The sequence below is a fragment of the Rhinoraja longicauda genome, chromosome 7 (assembly GCF_053455715.1).
Source record: "Rhinoraja longicauda isolate Sanriku21f chromosome 7, sRhiLon1.1, whole genome shotgun sequence".
Taxonomy (NCBI): Eukaryota; Metazoa; Chordata; class Chondrichthyes; order Rajiformes; family Arhynchobatidae; genus Rhinoraja; species Rhinoraja longicauda.
The window spans coordinates 1,124,339-1,143,051 of record NC_135959.1 but is presented as its reverse complement, the minus strand read 5'-3'; the positions used below and the strand labels follow the sequence as shown (position 1 = coordinate 1,143,051).

The window sequence follows — 18,713 nt, the reverse complement described above, 5'->3', positions numbered from 1 at the left end:
ATCCAGTGGGCCGAAGGGCCTGTTTCTGCGCTGTATCTCTAAACTAAACTGAAAGTGCCGCGGGGTCGTGGCGTGTGAGCTCACACCTGTGGTGCCAGCGTCTGCTCTCCATTGCAGGTGATGAAAGTGTCTCTGTTTGGCGAGGAGGAGGAGGAGGAGGAGATGGACGGGCTCCAGGAGCAGCGTTACGCCCCACGCACACCCCATAACGTGTGTGCCAGACTCCCCGACCAGCGCCCCCGCGGCCTGGGTAAGGCATGCATGCACACACACGCACCCGCACATGCACGCACACACTCACGCACACGCACGCACGCACTCACGCGCACGCACGCACGCCCTGCAACGCCTGCGCCAGACCCTCCGACCAGCGCACCCACGGCCTGGGTAAGGGCCGCTCCCATGGCCATGCACGCACACTCGCTCGCACGCACGCCCTACAACGCCTGCGCCAGACCCCCCGAGCAGCGCCCCCGCGGCCTGGGTAAGGGCCGCTCCAATGGCCACGCACGCACACACACACACACACACACACACACAGTCACGCACGTTCACACACACACACACACACACACACACACACACACACACACACACACTCACACCCTCACCACCTTGTCAGTCTCCCCACCATCTCTCCATCCTCCCCACACCATTCTGTCTGTCCCTCCCCCCTCCGTCCCTCTCTCCCCGCCCCCCACCCCCCCCCTCACGGTGCCCCCTGTGTTGCCCCCCCCCCCTCACGGCTTCGCCCCCCTCCTGTGTTGCCCTTCCCTCATGGCTGCACGGCCCCCCCCCCCGTGTTGCCCCTCCCTCATGCCCCCCGTGTTGCCCCCATCCCTCACGCCCCCCCCCCCCCCCCCTGTGTTGCAGGCTCGGTGTTACTGGGCTCGGGTTTGAGGAAGGCGCTGCCGGCGGTGGGTCAGCGTGCGGAGGCGAGGAGCTCGTGGTCGGCGCTGGAGGTGGAGTCGCTGCGGTCGCCGGCGCTGCAGGCGTGGCCGGTGTCGGGGCAGTTGCCGTCCGGCTTTGTCACGTCGCGGCAGACGGCCGAGGTGCCGTTGAAGACGGTGGGGGCGAGGCAGCGGCGGGGGCTGGTGGGCCGGGAACAGTCAGTGACCTGGGGCAAGGCCAGGCTGCTGATGGACATGGCCCTGTTTGTCGGCCGCTCCTTCCGGGTGGGCTGGGCGCCCGGGGGGGTCCTGTGCCACAGCGGCCAGCCCCTCAGCCCCCCCGCTCCCCCACCGGACCTCGACCCCTGCACCCTCGAGTACAACTACTTCCCCAAGCCAACCCGCATCAAACCGTGAGTACTGCCGCCGCCAACACAGAGGGGCCAGCCTGGGGGGGACACTGGGGTGGGGGGCCGGGAACACTGGGGGGCAGCTGAGGACACAGGGGCCCGGCCTGGGGGGGGGATTGAGAACACTGGGGGACCTATCCATGTTCTCCACAGATGCTGCCTGACCCGCTGAGTTACTTTTTGTAAGCCAGCATCTGCAGTTGGTTGTCACAAGGTCATAAGTTCTAGGAGTAGAATCAGGCCATTCGGCCCATCAGGTCCTCTCCGCCATTCAATCACGGCTGATCTATCTCTCTCTCCTAACCCCATTCTCCTGCCTTCTCCCCATAACCCCTGACACCCGCACTAGTTGCGAATCTGACTATCTCTGCCTTAAAAATATCCACTCACAGAGTGATCCAGTGTGGAAACAGGCCCTTCGGCCCAACTCACTCACACCCACCAACAATGTCCCAGCTACACTAGTCCCTCACCCTCCAAACCTGTCCTATCCATGTACCTGTCCAGCTGATAGTCCCAGCCTCAACTACCTCCTCTGGCAGCTCGTTCCATACACCCACCACCCTCTATGACAAAGAATCCCTCAGATTCACAGCCCTCTGACGAAAGAACCGTATGTTGTGTGTGCAAGTGAGCTGATTGTGCCTCTGGCCAGGGCCGTGTGGGTGGTGTGGGTGGGGACTGACTCCGGTCTTGCCTCCGTGTGACGTGGGACTGACAAGGGCAGTGTTGTTGCACTTTGGGTGGTGTGGGTGGGCTGACCAGGGCAGTGTGGGTGGCGTGGGCTGGCGAGGGCAGTGTGGGTGGCGTGGGGCTGGAGAGGGCAGTGGGAAGGCTGGCGAGGGCAGTGTGGGTGGGTTGGCGAGGGCAGTGTGGGAGGGCTGGAGAGGGCAGTGGGTGGGCTGGAGAGGGCAGTGTGGGTGGGCTGGAGAGGGCAGTGTGGGTGGGCTGGAGAGGGCAGTGGGTGGGCTGGTGAGGGCAGTGGGTGGGCTGGTGAGGGCAGTGGGTGGGCTGGTGAGGGCAGTGGGTGGGCTGGAGAGGGCAGTGGGTGGGCTGGAGAGGGCAGTGGGTGGGCTGGTGAGGGCAGTGGGTGGGCTGGAGAGGGCAGTGGGTGGGCTGGTGAGGGCAGTGTGGGTGGTGTGGAGACTGAAGTCTTGCCTCGGTGTGCAGGGCTGCTGAGCTCCTGTACAAGGTGCACCTGGAGAGGGCTGGAGAGGGCAGTGTGGGAGGGCTGGAGAGGGCAGTGTGGGTGGCGTGGGGCTGGAGAGGGCAGTGTGGGAGGGCTGGCGAGGGCAGTGTGGGTGGCGTGGGGCTGGAGAGGGCAGTGTGGGTGGGCTGGCGAGGGCAGTGTGGGCGATGTGGAGACTGAAGTCTTGCCTCGGTGTGCAGGGCTGCTGAGCTCCTGTACAAGGTGCACCTGGAGAGGGCTGGAGAGGGCAGTGTGGGAGGGCTGGCGAGGGCAGTGTGGGTGGGCACTGACTCTGGTCTTACCTCGGTGTGCAGGGCTGCTGAGCTCCCATACAAGGTGCACCTGGAGAAGGTCAGGCTGCGTGAGGAGCGTGTCGGCTGGGACCAGTCTCTATACCTTGAGCCGCTGGAGATCGCACTGCAGCACAGCGTGGTGGGGGAGGACAACGAGCTGTGCCCACACATCGCCCCCCGGCACGGAGTGGAGGCCCTGCACAAGTATGCCAACTGGGTGCAAGAGGTCGCGGACAAGACAGAGGGCATGGAAGGTAAGGGGCAAGGAACGGCACTGCAACACATTCCTCCAGTCCCTCCACCACAAGCTCACACCTCACACACTGACCTCTGCTCAGTCAACCAACCTGATCTCCCAGTGGCTCAGCACTTCAACTCCCCCTCCCACTCCCACACTGACCTTTCTGTCCTGGGCCTCCTCCACAACTCTACAACTGCGCCACCTTACACTGAACTGGAATAGATTGCAGTGTCCCCACTGTTTATAGAACAGGGAGAACAGAGTGGATGTTGATGTTAAATTTCACTTTATGTGGCTGTGTGTCTTGTTGCTTTTCACTTAGTATGGCTGTGTGGTCACTCACATTTCACTGCACCTTAATTGGTACACGTGACAATAAATTGCATCTTGAATCTTGAAATGCTGGAATCAGCGTACAACTAATTATTACAAGGATACTTGTAATCCTAAATATAATCCTTATATCCCAGGAATGAGTGGGTTAACCCATGATAAGCGTTTGTGGGCACTGGGCCTGTACTCGCTGGAGTTTAGAAGGATGAGGGGGGACCTCATTGAAACGTACAGAATAGTGAGCGGCCTGGATAGAGTGGATGTGGAGAGGATGTTTCCACCAGTGGGAGAGTCTAGGACCAGAGGGCACAGCCTCAGAATTAAAGGACGTTCCTTTAGGAATGTGATGAGGAGGAATTTCTTTACTCAGAAGGAGGTGAATCTGTGGGATTCTTTGGCACAGACGGCTGTGGAGGCCACAAGTCAGTGGATATTTAAGGCAGAGATAGATAGATTGTTGATTAGTGCGGGTGTCAGGGGTTATGGGGAGAAGGCAGGAGAATGGGGTTAGGAGGGAGAGATAGATCAGCTGTGATTGAACGGCGGAGTTGACTTGATGGGCCGAATGGCCTAATTCTGTTCCTATCACTTAGACGCTCTGCCTGTGTGACTGTTATGTGTAAGGAAAAAAACTGCAGATGCAGGTTTAAATCGAAGGTAGAGACAAAATGCTGGAGTAACTCAGCGGGTCAGGCAGCATCTCTGGAGAGAAGGAATGGGTGACGTTTCGGATTGAGACCCTTCTTCAGACTGAAACCTCACCCATTCCTTCTCTCCCGAGATGCTGCCTGACTCGCTGAGTTACTCCAGCACTCTGTGAAACGTCACCTATCCATGTTGTCCACAGATGCTGCCTGAGCCGCTGAGTTACCTGATGTGTTGTGTGTCCCACAGCTGTGTTGCGGGAGTGGTCACTGGTGTGGGCCCTGTGCCAGGCTCTGTGGGGTGAGCTGAAGGAGCTGGAGGGGGGTCTGACGGAGCCCGGCCCCTACATGACACAGCTGCAGCGGCGCCGGGCCTTCTCCCGCTGGCTGTCGGCCACCGCCGAGGACAAGGTGGAAGAGGAGGTGGGGCTGGCCCAGCACCGCGGACATGTGGAGGCCGTCTTCAGCTACCTGACCGCCCAGAGCATCAGCAAGGCCTGCAGGCTGGCCCAGCGCTCAGGTACGGAGAGGGGGGAGAGGGGGTACAGGCTGGCCCAGTGCTCAGGTATGGGGGAGAGGGGGGAGGTACAAGCTGGCCCAGCGCTCAGGTACGGAGAGGGGGGAGGCTGGCCCAGCGCTCAGGTATGGGGGAGAGGGGTACAGGCTGGCCCAGTGCTCAGGTATGGGGGATGGGGGGGGGGTACAGGCTGGCCCAGTGCTCAGGTAGGGGGGGAGAGGGGGGCAGGCTGGCCCAGTGCTCAGGTATGGGGGAGAGGGGTACAGGCTGGCCCAGTGCTCAGGTATGGGGGAGAGGGGTACAGGCTGGCCCAGTGCTCAGGTATGGGGGAGAGGGGTACAGGCTGGCCCAGTGCTCAGGTATGGGGGATGGGGGGGGTACAGGCTGGCCCAGTGCTCAGGTATGGGGGAGAGGGGTACAGGCTGGCCCAGTGCTCAGGTATGGGGGATGGGGGGGGGTACAGGCTGGCCCAGTGCTCAGGTAGGGGGGGAGAGGGGGGCAGGCTGGCCCAGTGCTCAGGTATGGGGGAGAGGGGTACAGGCTGGCCCAGTGCTCAGGTATGGGGGAGAGGGGGGCAGGCTGGCCCAGTGCTCAGGTATGGGGGAGAGGGGGGCAGGCTGGCCCAGTGCTCAGGTATGGGGGAGAGGGGGGCAGGCTGGCCCAGTGCTCAGGTAGGGGGGGAGGGGGGGGCAGGCTGGCCCAGCGCTCAGGTACGGAGAGGGGGGGAAAGGGGGGAGGCTGGCCCAGTGCTCAGGTATGGGGGATAGTGGGGTACAGGCTGGCCCAGCGCTCGGGTATGGGGAAGGGGGGGGTACAGGCTGGCCCAGTGCTCAGGTATGGGGGGAGGGGGGGAGATGGGGTGCAGGCTGGCCTAGCGCTCAGGTATGGGGGATAGGGGGGGTACAGGCTGGTGCTGTGTGTTACACAGACGGCTGGTTGTGGTGCTGAGCAGCGGGTGGGGGAGTGGTGTGGGGGGGGGGGGGGGTGCAGACTGTGGTGGTGGTGCTGACCCTCCCCTGTGTGTGTGTGTGTGGCAGGGGATCACCGGCTGGCGTTGCTGCTGGCCCAGGCGGGCGGTGGGTTCCCGGTGCGGGAGATGCTGAGCCGACAGCTGGCAGACTGGAGCCAGCTGGTAGCCGACTCCTTCATGCAAGAGGAGCGGCTGAAGATCTTCGCGCTGCTGGCAGGCAAAGCCGTGAGTACCCTCGCCCCCCCCCTCGCCCGCCCGCCGCACTTACAGTGTCGTGTAGGAACATGGTCGCCAACTACCCCACGCCCAAATACAGGACACCGCCCCGCGCCCCACGTGGCCTCACTCACCCAGCGCCCCACGTGACCTCGCCCAGCCAGTGCCCCACGCCCCACGTGACCTCGCCCACCCCGCGCCCCACTTGGCCTCTCCCATCCAGCACCCCACGTGACCTCGCCCAGCCAGCGCCCCGCGCCCCACGTGACCTCGCCCAGCCAGCGCCCCGCGCCCCACGTGACCTCACCCAACCACCGCCCCGCGCCCCACGTGACCTCGCCCAACTACCGCCCCGCACCCCACGTGACCCAACCCACCCCACGCCCCACATGGCCTCACCCAACCACCACCCCGCACCCCACGTGGCCTCACCCAGCCACCGCCCCACGTGACCTCACCCAGCCAGCGGCCACGTGCTCCCGGCACGGGCGGCCGCCATTGGTGGACCGGGAGCATGTGGCCGCTGGCTGGGTGAGGTCGCGTGGGGCGCGGGGCGCTGGGATGGGGTGAGGTCACGTGGGGCGCGGGGCGGTGACGCCACCCTTTGTCCCGTATTTGAGAGTGAGGAAGTTGGCAACCCTACTAATACGGGACAAGGGCGGTCCCGTACGGGACAAACTAATTTAGCCCAAAATACGGGATGTCCCGGCTAATGCGGGACAGTTGGCAACCGTATGTAGGAAGGAACTGCAGATACTGGTTTATACCGAAGATAAGACACAAAGTGCTGGAGTAACTCAGCGGGTCAGGCAGCATCTCTGGAGAGAGGGAATGGGTGACGTTTCGGGTCGAGACCCTTCTTCAGACTGATGTCAGGGGAGAGGGAGATACATAGAGAAGGAAGGAACAGTTCTGACAGTTCTGGGAACCATGTTATAGGAAAGACATTGTCAAGCTGGAAAGGGCGCAGAGAAGATTCACGAGGATGTTGCCAGGACTAGAGGGTGTGAGCTACAGGGAGAGGTTGAGTAGGCTGGGTCTCTATTCCCTGGAGTGCAGGAGGATGAGGGGAGATCTTATAGAGGTGTACAAAATCACGAGAGGAATAGATCGGGTAGATGCACAGAGTCTCTTGCCCGGAGTAGGGGAATCGAGGACCAGAGGACATGGGTTCAAGGTGAAGGGGATAACTTTTGTGGGTGGTGGGGGTATGGAACAAGCTGCCAAAGGAGGTAGTTGAGGCTGGAACTATCCTGTCATTTAAGAAACATTAAGACAGGTACATGGATAGGACAGGTTTGGAGGGCTCGACCAAGCGCGGGCAAGTGGGACTAGGGTAACTGGGACATGTTGGCCGGTGTGGGCGAGTTGTGGTGAAGGGCCTGTTTCCACACTGTATCACTGTGACCTGGCTGGTCTGGGGTTCACAGCAGAGGTAAAGAGGTGGTTTTGAGTTGCTCTGGAGGGAAGCACGAACTTGTCCCAAATTCCAGGTGGGATGTGTGACCATAGAAACACAGAAACATAGACAATAGGTGCAGGAGGAGGCCATTCGGCCCTTCGAGCCAGCACCACCATTCATTGTGATCATGGCTGATCATCCACAATCAGTAACCCGTGCCTGCCTTCTCCCCATATCCCTTGATTCCACTAGCCCCTAGAGCTCTATCTAACTCTCTTTTAATCCATCCAGTGAATTGTCCTCCACTGCCCTCTGTGGCAGAGAATTCCACAGATTCACAACTCTCTGGGTGAAAAAGTTTCTTCTCTCCTCAGTTTTAAACGGCCTCCCCTTTATTCTTAGACTGTGGCCCCTGGTTCTGGACTCCCCCAACATTGGGAACATGTTTCCTGTATCTAGCTTGTCCAGTCCTTTTATAATTTTATACGTCTCTATAAGATCCCCTCTCATCCTTCTAAATTCCAGTGAATACAAGCCCACTCTTTCCAATCTTTCCTCGTATGACAGCAGGTGGGATGTGTGAGCAGGTGGGACGTGTGAGCAGGTGGGACGTGTGAGCAGGTGGGACGTGTGAGCAGGTGGGACGTGTGAGCAGGCGGGGCTGGGGGGCCGGGGGGCTGGGGGGCAGCTGGGCTGACCATGCCAACCCTGAACATTAGTTCATTGTCCCGTGTACCGAGGTACAGTGAACAGCTTTTGTTGCGTGCTAACTAGTCAGCGGAAAGACAATACATGATTACAATCGAGCCGTCCACAGTGTCCAGATACAGGATCAAGGGAATAACGTTTAGTGCAAGGTAAAGGCCGATCAAGGATAGTCCGAGGGTCACCAATGAGGTAGATAGTAGTTCAGCACTGCTCTCTGGTTGTGGTAGGATGGTTCAGTTGCCTGATAACAGCCGGGAAGAAACTGCCCCTGAATCTGGAGGCGTGCGTTTTCACATGTCTGTACTCTGTGTATGTGTGGGTGTGTGTATGGGTGTGTGTGTGGGTGTATGTGTGGGTGTATGTGTGTCAGGCACTGTGTGTGTGTGTGTGTCAAGTAATTGTGTGTGGGTGCGTGCATGTGTCAGGCACTGTTTGTGTGTGTCAGGCAATGTGTGTGTTGGGCGTTGTGGCCATGTGGTGCGTTTGTCGGGTGCTGTGGGCATGTGGTGCGTGCGTGTGTGTCGGGTGCTGTGGGCATGTGGTGCGTGCGTGTGTGTCGGCGCTGTGGCGTGTGCGTGTGTGTCGGCGCTGTGGCGTGTGCGTGTGTGTCGACGCTGTGGCGTGTGCGTGTGTCGGCGCTGTGGCGTGTGCGTGTGTGTCGGCGCTGTGGCATGTGTCGGTGCTGTGGCGTGTGCGTGTGTGTCGGCGCTGTGGCGTGTGTGCGTGTGTGTCAGGCACTGGCCATGTGCGTGTGTCGGGCGCTGTGGCGTGTGGTGCATCAGCCTCTGCTCTCCTCCCCAGGTGTGGAAGTCGTCGGACGGGTACATCAACATCTGCGCACAGCTGGACTGGAAGCGGTGCTTGGCAGTGCACCTGTGGTACATGCTGCCCGCCAGTGCGTCTGTGGCCGACGCGCTCAACATGTACACCGAGGCCTTTCAGGTACCACCGGCAGGGAGGGGTGGGTGGGGGTGGGGGGGGGGGGGGGGGGGTGGGGGGTGCGGGGCGAGGGTTCGGCAGCTCCCAGCTCACCCAATGCTTTAGTCTAGAGATACAGCACGGAGACAGGCCCTCCAGCCCACCGGGTCCACGCCGACCAGCGATCCCTGCACACTAACACTACCCCACACACACCAGGGACAATTTACACACACACCAAGCCAATTTACACACACCAAGCCAATTACCCTACAAACCTGCACGTCTTTGGAGTGTGGGAGGAAACCGGAGATCTCGGAGAAAACCCACGCGGGTCCCGGGGAGAACGTACAAACTCCGTACAGACAGCCCCCGTAGTCGGATGGAACCCAGGTCTCCGGCGCTGTGAGGCAGCAGCTCTACCCGCTGCGCCATCGTGCCGGCCTTGTGTCCAGCCACCCGTGACCAATGGCCTCCCCTTTATTCTTAGACTGTGGCCCCTGGTTCTGGACTCCCCCAACATCGAGAACATTTTTCCTGCATCTAGCTTGTCCAGTCTGTTTATAATTTTATACATCTCTATAAGATCCCCTCTCATCCTTCTAAACTCCAGTGAATACAAGCCCAGTCTTTCCAATCTTTCCTCGTACGACAGTCCCGCCATCCCTGGGATTAACCTAGTGAACCTACGCTGCACGCCCTCAATAGCAAGGACGTCCTTCCTCAAATTTGGAGACCAAAACTGCACACAGTACTCCAGGTGCGGTCTCACTAGGGCCCTGTACAACTGCAGAAGGACCTCTTTGCTCCTGTACTAGTATCCTGGGTCTGACTCTGTGTTTGTGTGTGTGTGTGTGTGTGTGTGTACGTGCAGGGCAGTGAGGATGTGGAGACGTACGCTCGCTACCCGCTGCCTCCGTACCTGGAGGACACCAGCGTGGACCTGATCGGGGCTGCCGAGAGCGAAGACGGCAGGGCCCCTCAGCAGGACATCTGTTACCATCTTCTGAAGCTCTACAGCGACAGGTACGAACGAGGGACCCGCTAACGTAGTCTCCTAAATGTTCCCAATGTTGGGGGAGTCCAGAACCAGGGGCCACCGTCTAAGAATAAAGGGTGGGGGAGTCCAGAACCAGGGGCCACAGTCTAAGAATAAAGAGGAGGCCATTTAGGACTGAGGTGAGAAGAAACTTTTTCACCCAGAGAGTTGTGAATTTGTGGAATTCTCTGCCACAGAGGGCAGTGGAGGCCAATTCACTGGATGAATTTAAAAGAGAGTTAGATAGAGCTCTAGGGGCTAGTGGAATCAAGGGATATGGGGAGAAGGCAGGCACAGGTTACTGATTGTGGATGATCGACGTGGCAACTCCAACAGCCTGACCGCGGGACAAGACGGCAGGGAAGAGAAAAAGACATTCTGGCCTTCCATCACAGTGAGGAGGGACTGGAGGAGACTCACTGTGATGGATGTTTCTTTTTGTTTGGTGTTAGTTGTGATTGTATGTGTTATTGCATTTTTATTGATTAATCTTATTGGTCTTATTGTTCAACTGTGGGTAATGTTTCATTTTACTACACATTTATGTATATGTGACAAATAAACGACTATTGACTATTGACAGCCATGATCACAATGAATGGCGGTGCTGGCTGGAAGGGCCGAATGGCCTCCTCCTGCACCTGTTGTCTATGTTTCTATGTTTCTGAGCTGCATCTATAAAGTCTAATGCTCCTCCTGATGCTGTTCCAATGGCTGCCAGTATTGGCTGAGTCTCACTATCCGATGTTTCCAGTGAAGACAAAAAGATGTTGGATGAAGAATGGGGAAGGCTGAAATATAAACCAGAGGGAGGGTTAGAGAAACATAAAAAATAGGTGCAGGAGGAGGCCATTCGGCCCTTCGAGCCAGCACCGCCATCCATTGTGATCATGTCTGATCATCCACAATCAGTAACCCGTGCCTGCCTTCTCCCCATATCCCTTGATTCCACTATCCCCTAGAGCTCTATCTAACTCTCTCTTAGACCATAGACAATAGACAATAGGTGCAGGAGGAGGCCATTCAGCCCTTCGAGCCAGCACCGCCATTCAATGCGATCATGGCTGATCACTCTTAATCAGTACCCCGTTCCTGCCTTCTCCCCATACCCCCTCACTCCGCTATCCTTAAGAGCTCTATCCAGCTCTCTCTTGAAAGCATCCAACGAACTGGCCTCCACTGCCTTCTGTGGCAGAGAATTCCACACCTTCACCACTCTCTGACTAAAACAGTTCTTCCTCATCTCCGTTCTAAATGGCCTACCCCTTATTCTTAAACTGTGGCCCTTAAATCCATCCAGTGAATTGGCCTCCACTGCCCTCTGTGGCAGAGAATTCCACAAATTCACAACTCTCTGGGTGAAAAAGTTTCTTCTCACCTCAGTTTTAAATGGCCTCCCCTTTATTCTTAGACTGTGGCCCCTGGTTCTGGACTCCCCCAACATTGGGAACATTTTTCCTGCATCTAGGTTCTCCAGTCCTTTTATAATTTTATACGTCTCTATAAGATCCTCATGAGTGGCAGGAGGAGACTAAAGGAGACTCCTGACCGAAAATATCTGTGCATTCCTGCCACAGATGCTGCCTGACCCACTGAGTTACTCCAGCACCCTGTGAAACGTCACCTATCCATGTTCTCCACAGATGCTGCCTGACCCGCTGAGTTACTCCAGCACCCTGTGAAACGTCACCTATCCGTGTTCTCCACAGATGCTGCCTGACCCGCTGAGTTACTCCGGCGGTGAGCGTCCATCTCCGGCCTGTGACAGTTCTGTGTTTGTCCCGCAGGCACCACGAGCTGCACCCCATCCTGAACCCGCGGGCAGTGACCGCTGACCACCTGGACTTCCGGCTGAGCTGGCACCTGTGGGCAGTGCTGCACGCCCTCCACTACACCCACCTGTCAGACAAGCAGCAGGCCACTGTGCACACCAGCTACGCCGCACAGCTGGAGGCTGCCGGCCTCTGGCACTGGGCCGTGTTTGTGCTTCTGCACATCCCCAACCCATGGTGAGTTCCCCCAGCAATCACTCCCCTCCCCTCCCCTCACCCCCACTCCTCCCCTCCCCCACTCCCCACCCCTCCCCTCCCCTTATCCACACTCCTCCCCTCCCCCACTCCCCACCCCTCCCCTCACCCCTCTCCCACCCATCATCCCACTCCCCTCAACCCCCTCCCCTCCCCCCCCTCTCCTCACCCCCACTCTTCCCCTCCCCCACTATCAACCCCACTCCTCTCCCCCTCAACCCCCAGTCCTCCCCTCACCCCCTCCCCTCCTCTCACCCCCACCCCACCCCCTCCGTCTCGTCCTCCCCTCCCCTCACCCCCCTCTCCTCACCCCCACTCCTCCCCTATCCTCAACCCCACTCCTCCTCTCCCCTCAACCCCCCTCCCCTCACCCCCAGTCCTCCCCCCCTCCCCTCCTCTCACCCCCACCCCACCCCCCTCCTTCTCCCCCTCCCCTCCCCTCACCCCCTCTCCTCACCCCCACTCCTCCCCTCCCCCACTATCCTCAACCCCACTCCTCTCCCCCTCAACCCCCTTCCCCTACCCTCACCCCCCTCCCTCAACCCCCCTTCACCCCTCACCCTCTATCCTCAACCCCACTCCTCTCCCCCTCCCCTCACCCCCACTCTCCCCTCCCCCTCCCCCCTCCACTCACCCCCACTCCCCTCTGCTCCCCTCTCCTCTCCCCTCCGCATCCCACCCCCTCCCCACCCCCCCCCCTCCCCTCACCCCCCTCCTCCTCTCACTCCCTCTCCACCCCCCCCTCCCTCTCCTCCCCCTCCCCTCACCCCCACTCCCCTCACCCCCCCTCCCTCTCCACCCCTCCCCCTCACTCCCCTCATCCCCACTCCCCTCCCCTCAAACCCTCATCCCTCCCCTCCCCCCCTTTCCCTCCCTCCCCCTCCCCTCTGTGTGCGGTGATTCAGCCTTCCATGCTCACCGTGTGGTGATCTGTGTACGTGTGTCTGGTAGTCAGGTTATGGTTTGGGTTTATAATCATCGTGTGTACCTCTGAGTCTGTGTGTGTGTGTGCAATGATTAGGTCACGGTTTAAGCTTATTGTCACGTGTACCTTGGTGTCTGCGTGTGTGGTAATCACGTTAGGGATTGGGTTTATTATGGTCACGTTGTGTGTGTGGGGTGTGTGTGTGGGGTGTGTGTGTGTGGGGCGTGTGTGTGGGGTGTGTGTGGGGGGGTGTGTGTGTGTGGGGTGTGGGTGTGGGGCGTGGGTGTGTGTGGGGCGTGTGTGTGGGGTGGGTGTGTGGGACGGTGTGTGTGGGGCATGTGTGTGGGGTGTGGGGCGTGTGTGTGGGGGTGTGTGTGTGGGGCGTGTGTGTGGGGTGTGTGTGTGGGGCGGTGTGTTGTGGGGCGTGTGTGTGGGGTGTGTGTGTGTGGGGTGTGGGGCGTGTGTGTGTGGGGCGTGTGTGTGTGTGTGTGGGGGTGTGTGTGTGGGGCGTGTGTGTGGGGCGTGTGTGGGGGGGCGTGTGGTGTGGGGCATGTGTGTGGGGCGTGTGTGTGGGGCGTGGGTGTGTGTGGGGTGTGTGTGTGGGGGTGGGTGTGTGTGGGACGTGTGTGTGGGGCGTGTGTGTGGGGGTGTGTGTGTGTGGGGCATGTGTGTGGGGATGTGTGTGTGGGGCATGTGTGTGGGGCGTGTGTGTGGGGGTGTGTGTGTGTGTGGGGTGTGTGTGTGTGGGGTGTGTGTGTTGTGGGGCGTGTGTGTGGGGCGTGTGTGTGGGGTGTGTGTGTAGTGACCACATTACGGCTTATGTTTATTATTTTATTGTCCACGTGTACTGAGTTCATCCATGTGTGTCGAGACTAAAGAAGGAAGCTCTTCTTCCGTCGCCTCCCCCTCCGAGCCTCACCCCCCCCACTGATGACCCCTTTCTCCTGTCCAGTAGGGGGGGTGGGGGGTGTAGAGGGGGTGTGCTGTTTTGTACACGCGCGTGTGTGTGGCGTGTGCGTGTGAGCGGGCGTGGGTAGTGCTCTGTTGTACATGCGGTGTGTGGCATGTGCGTGTGAGCGGGCTGGTTGTGCGCTGTGTTGTACACGCGTTGTGGGGCGTGTGCGTGTGAGCGGCTGGTTGTGCGCTGTGTTGTACACGCGTTGTGGGGCGTGTGGAGCGGCTGGTTGTGCACTGTTGTACACGCGTTGTGGGGCGTGTGCGTTGATGTGAGCGGCTGGTTGTGCGCTGTGTTGTACACGCGGTGTGTGGGCGGAAGTGAGGCGTGTGCGTGTGAGCAGCTGGTTGCGTGCTGTATTGATCAGGCAGTGTGGGCAAGGTGTGTACGTGTGCATGTGGGGATGATGGAGGCTGTGTGTTGTGCAGGCAGCGGCTACAGGCGCTGTGTATGTGGGGTGTGGGCGGTGTACACGTGTGGGAGCTCACTGCGCGTGCTGTGGCGTGCAGGCAGGGGGTGGTGTGTGGTGTACCGTGTGTACACGTGTGGAGCTGACTGCGCCGTGTGTGCGTGCAGGCAGCGGCAGCGGGCGGTGAGGGAGCAGCTGGACAGGACACTGCTCGCTGGAGGAGACGGAGGAGCAGGTGCAGCGGGAGCAGTTCGTTGCTGGAGCGCCTGTCCATCCCCCCGCAGTGGGTCCACGACGCCAAGAGTCTGCGCGCCCACCACCAGGGGGACCTGCACCGCGAGGCCCTGCACCTCAATGCACGCTGGGCACTGGAGTCACTGCCACCAGCTCGTCGTCAAACACCTCGCCTCAGGTGAGCAGGCAGCCCGCCCTCCCCACCCTCACCCAGCCCACCCTCTACTCCCCCACCCCCCTCACCCACCCCACCCCCCTCACCCACCCCACCCCCCTCACCCACCCCACCATCACCCACCCCCCCCTCGCCCACCCCACCCCACCCTCACCCAGCCCACCTCTACTCCCCCCCCCCCCTCGCCCACCCCACCCCCCTCACCCACCCCACCCCACCATCACCCAGCCCACCCTCTACTCCCCCCCCCTCGCCCACCCCCCCTCGCCCACCCCACCCATCACCCAGCCCACCCTCTACTCCCCCCCCCTCGCCCACCCCACCCCCCTCACCCAGCCCACCCTCTACTCCCCCCACCCTCGCCCACCCCACCCCCTCACCCACCCCACCATCACCCACCCCCCCTCGCCCACCCCACCCCACCCCCTCACTCAGCCCACCCTCTACTTCCCCCCCCCCTCGCCCACCCCACCCCCTCACCCACCCCACCATCACCCACCCCACCATCACCCACCCCCCCCCTCACCCACCCCCCCCACGCCCACCCCACCCCACCCCCCTCACCCACCCCACCCTCACCCACCCCCCCCTCACCCACCCCACCATCACCCAGCCCACCCTCTACTCCCCCCCCCCCTCGCCCACCCCACCCCCCTCACCCACCCCACATCACTCACCCACCCCACCATCACCCAGCCCACCCTCTACTCCCCCCCCCCCCCTCGCCCACCCCCACCATCACCCACCCCAGCCTCGCCCACCCCACCCTCACCCACCCCACCCTCTACTCCCCCCCCCCCTCGCCCACCCCACCCCCCTCACCCTCACCCCACCCCACCCTCACCCACCTACCCCGCCCACACCCACCCCACCCTTGTCCACCCCACCTCACCCTTGCCCACCCCACCCTCCACCCACTCTCACCCTGCCTCACCCACCCTCACCCAGCCCACCCACACCCACCCACCCCACCCTCTACTCCCCCTCACCCAGCCCACCCACCCTCACCCCACCCCACCATCACCCACCCCACCCTCTACTCTCCTCCCCCCCTCACCCACCCCACCCTCACCCCGCCCCACCCTCACCCACCCCACCCTCTACTCTCCTCCCCCCCCCTCACCCACCCCCCCCCTCACCCATCCCCCCTCACCCACCCCCCCCCTCACCCACCTCCCCCTCACCGGGGTGTCCGGTTTCGGCGCTGCGTGTGCAGCGTGTGTCGGGTGGGTGTGTGGACATGTTTGTGGGGCTCTCTGACCCGGTTGTGTTCTGCCCGCCAGATGCCATCATCAACGAGAACTACAGCTACCTGAAGTTTTTCCTGGGCCGCCTGGCTCTGCCCGAGTGTACGCTGCACATCCAGGACTGGGAGACCGCTGGTGCCGTCTTCCACGACTACATCCACGTCATGGAAATGGTGCGCGGCATCGCCGAGGTGAGCCGGGGTCCCTGCCCTGCACCGCCCCCCGTAACCACGCGCCCCGCCCCTGCACCGCCCCCCCCCCCCGTAACCATGCGCCCCTGCACCGCCCCCCCCCGTAACCATGCGCCCCTGCACCGCCCCCCCCCCGTAACCATGCGCCCCTGCACCGCCCCCCGTAACCACGCGCCCCGCCCCTGCACCGCCCCCCCCATAACCATGCGCCCCTGCCACCGCCCCCCCGTAACCACGCGCCCCTGCACCCCCCCCCGTAACCCACGCGCCCCGCCCCTGCACCCCCCCGTAACCACACGCCCCGCCCCTGCACCCCCCCGTAACCACGCGCCCCCCTGCACCGACCCCCCATAACCACGCGCCCTGCACCGCCCCCCCCGTAACCACGCGCCCCGCCCCTGCACCCCCCGTAACCTCGCGCCCCGCCCCTGCACCCCCCCGTAACCACAACGCCCCGCCCCTGCAACCGCCCCCCCGTAACCACGCGCCCCTGCACCGCCCCCCCCGTAACCACGCGCCCCGCCCCTGCACCGCCCCCCCCCGTAACCACGTGCCCCTGCACCGCCCCCCATAACCACGCGCCCCTGCACCGCCCCCCCCGTAACCACGCGCCCCTGCACCGCCCCCCCCGTAACCATGCGCCCCGCCCCTGCACCCCCCCGTAACCACGTGCCCCGCCCCTGCACCGCCCCCCCCCGTAACCACCTGCACCACCCCCCCGTCACCACGCGCCATGCCCCTGCACCCCCCCGTAACCACGCGCATGCCCCTGCACCCCCGTAACCATGTGCCCCGCCCCACCGTAACCACGCGCCACGCCCCTGCACTGCCCCCCCCGTAACCACGTGCCGCCTTTCCGCTGCTCACCGCACCTCAGATCTTATACAGACGTATAAAACTATAAAAGGACTGGACAAGATAGATGCAGGAAACATGTTCCCAATGTTGGGGGAGTCCAGAACCAGGGGCCACACAGTCTAAGAATAAAGGAGAGGCCATTTAGAACTGAGGTGAGAAAAAACTTTTTTACCCAGAGTTGTGAATTTGTGGAATTCTCTGCCACAGAGGGCAGTGGAGGCCAATTCACTGGATGGATTTAAAAGAGAGTTAGATACTCTAGGGGCTAGTGGAATCATGGGATATGGGGAGAAGGCAGGCATGGGTTACTGATTGTGGATGATCAGCCATGATCACAATGAATGGCGGTGCTGGCTCGAAGGGCCAAATGACCTCCTCCTGCACCTTTCTGTTTGTGACAAACATAGAAACATGGAACATAGGTGCAGGAGGAGGCCTCTCAGCCCTTCGAGCCAGCACCGCCATTCAATCATGAGAGGAATAGATCGGGTAGATGCACAGAGTCTCTTGCCCAGAGTAGGGGAATCGAGGACCAGAGGACATAGGTTCAGGTGAAGGGGAAAAGGTTTAATAGGAACCCGAGGGGTAACTTTTTCACTCAGAGGGTGGTGGGTGTATGGAACAAGCTGCCAGAGGAGGTAGTTGAGGCTGGGACTATCCCATCGTTTAAGAAACAGTTGGACAGGTACATGGATAGGACAGGTTTGGAGCGATATGGACCAAGCGCAGACAAGTGGACTATGGTAGCTGGGACATTGTTGGCCGGTGTGGGCGAGTTGGGCCGAAGGGCCTGTTTCCACACTGTATCACTCTGTGACGCCGTGTGTGTGTGTTGCTGACCAGTGGGCTGTGAGTGAGCACGGGGGGGGGGGGGGTGTGGGCGGCCGGCGCTGACCCGTGTGCGTGCGGCGCTGACCCGTGTGTGCGTGTGCGTGCGGCCGCTGACCCGTGTGTGCGTGTGCGTGCGGCCCGCAGGTGGACAACCCCGTGTACCAGCTGGAGAAGATCCACACCGAGCTGATATCGCTGTGCAGCCGCATCGACCTCATCCCGTGTCTGGCTGCCAAGGACCCGCCTGGCACAGGCTGGTGAGTGGCAGCGCCCCTTGTGAACCCTCGCTCACGCCCTCACCCCCCATCCCCTCGCTCACCCCCCTCGCCCTGGCACAGGCTGGTGAGTGGCAGCACCCTTCACCCCCCATCCCCCTGCACCCCCCATCCCCCTGCACCCCCCCACCAGCCCCTCACCCACCTCACCCTGGCCCAGGCTAGTGAGTGACACCCCCCCCCTTGTGAACCCATCCCCCCCCCTCGCCCCTCACCCCCACCCTTCCCCTCATCCCCCCCTCGCCCCCGTCTAATTTTAGAGTCCTGTACTCTGGGGTGTAAAGACTGTGTTAATTGTATGCACCCCTCAACCTCCTGGTCCAGTGAGTGAACCCCTCGCCTGCCTGCCCTCGCCCTGTAGCGCAGGCCCCTTGTGCCTTGGCATTACTGTGCCAGTCCCACCTGCCTGCACTTGGCCCACACCCCTCCAAACCCTTCCTATCCATTAAGTCTGAAGAAGGGTCTCGACCCGAAACGTCACCCATTCCTTCTCTCTAGAGATGCTGCCTGACCCGCTGAGTTACTCCAGCACTCTGTGAAACGTCACCTGTCCATGTTCTCCACAGATGCTGCCTGACCTGCTGAGTTACTCCAGCACTCTGTGTCTGCCTTCACATCCATCTGTCCAAATGTCTTTTGTATTCATTTCGTATTGAATAAATGTACTCCTTTCGAGAGGCTCTTTGGAAGCTGGTTGCAGATACGGACTGCACTCCGAGCTGCAAACGTCGCCCCTGTGGCCCCTCCCTCCTCTCTCACCGTCCGTCTGTGCCCTCTAGTTTTAGAATCCTCTACCTGGGAAAGAGACTGTGAGCA

The 18,713-nt window shown here is 61.2% G+C and overlaps 1 protein-coding gene across 1 annotated transcript in view; it reads left to right on the top strand.

Moving 5' to 3' along the window:
- The window catches only part of nup98 (nucleoporin 98 and 96 precursor), a 102,958-nt gene that overhangs the window by 81,560 nt on the left and 2,685 nt on the right, over nt 1–18,713 (top strand). Inside the window, 15 exon segments of the mRNA XM_078401936.1 lie at nt 118–250; nt 874–1,303; nt 2,804–3,036; nt 4,251–4,520; nt 5,555–5,712; nt 8,615–8,755; nt 9,606–9,757; nt 11,558–11,779; nt 14,254–14,290; nt 14,292–14,339; nt 14,341–14,439; nt 14,441–14,498; nt 15,779–15,933; nt 17,767–17,862; nt 17,864–17,879. Of these exon segments, the coding sequence (XP_078258062.1) occupies nt 118–250; nt 874–1,303; nt 2,804–3,036; nt 4,251–4,520; nt 5,555–5,712; nt 8,615–8,755; nt 9,606–9,757; nt 11,558–11,779; nt 14,254–14,290; nt 14,292–14,339; nt 14,341–14,439; nt 14,441–14,498; nt 15,779–15,933; nt 17,767–17,862; nt 17,864–17,879 (2,248 nt within the window).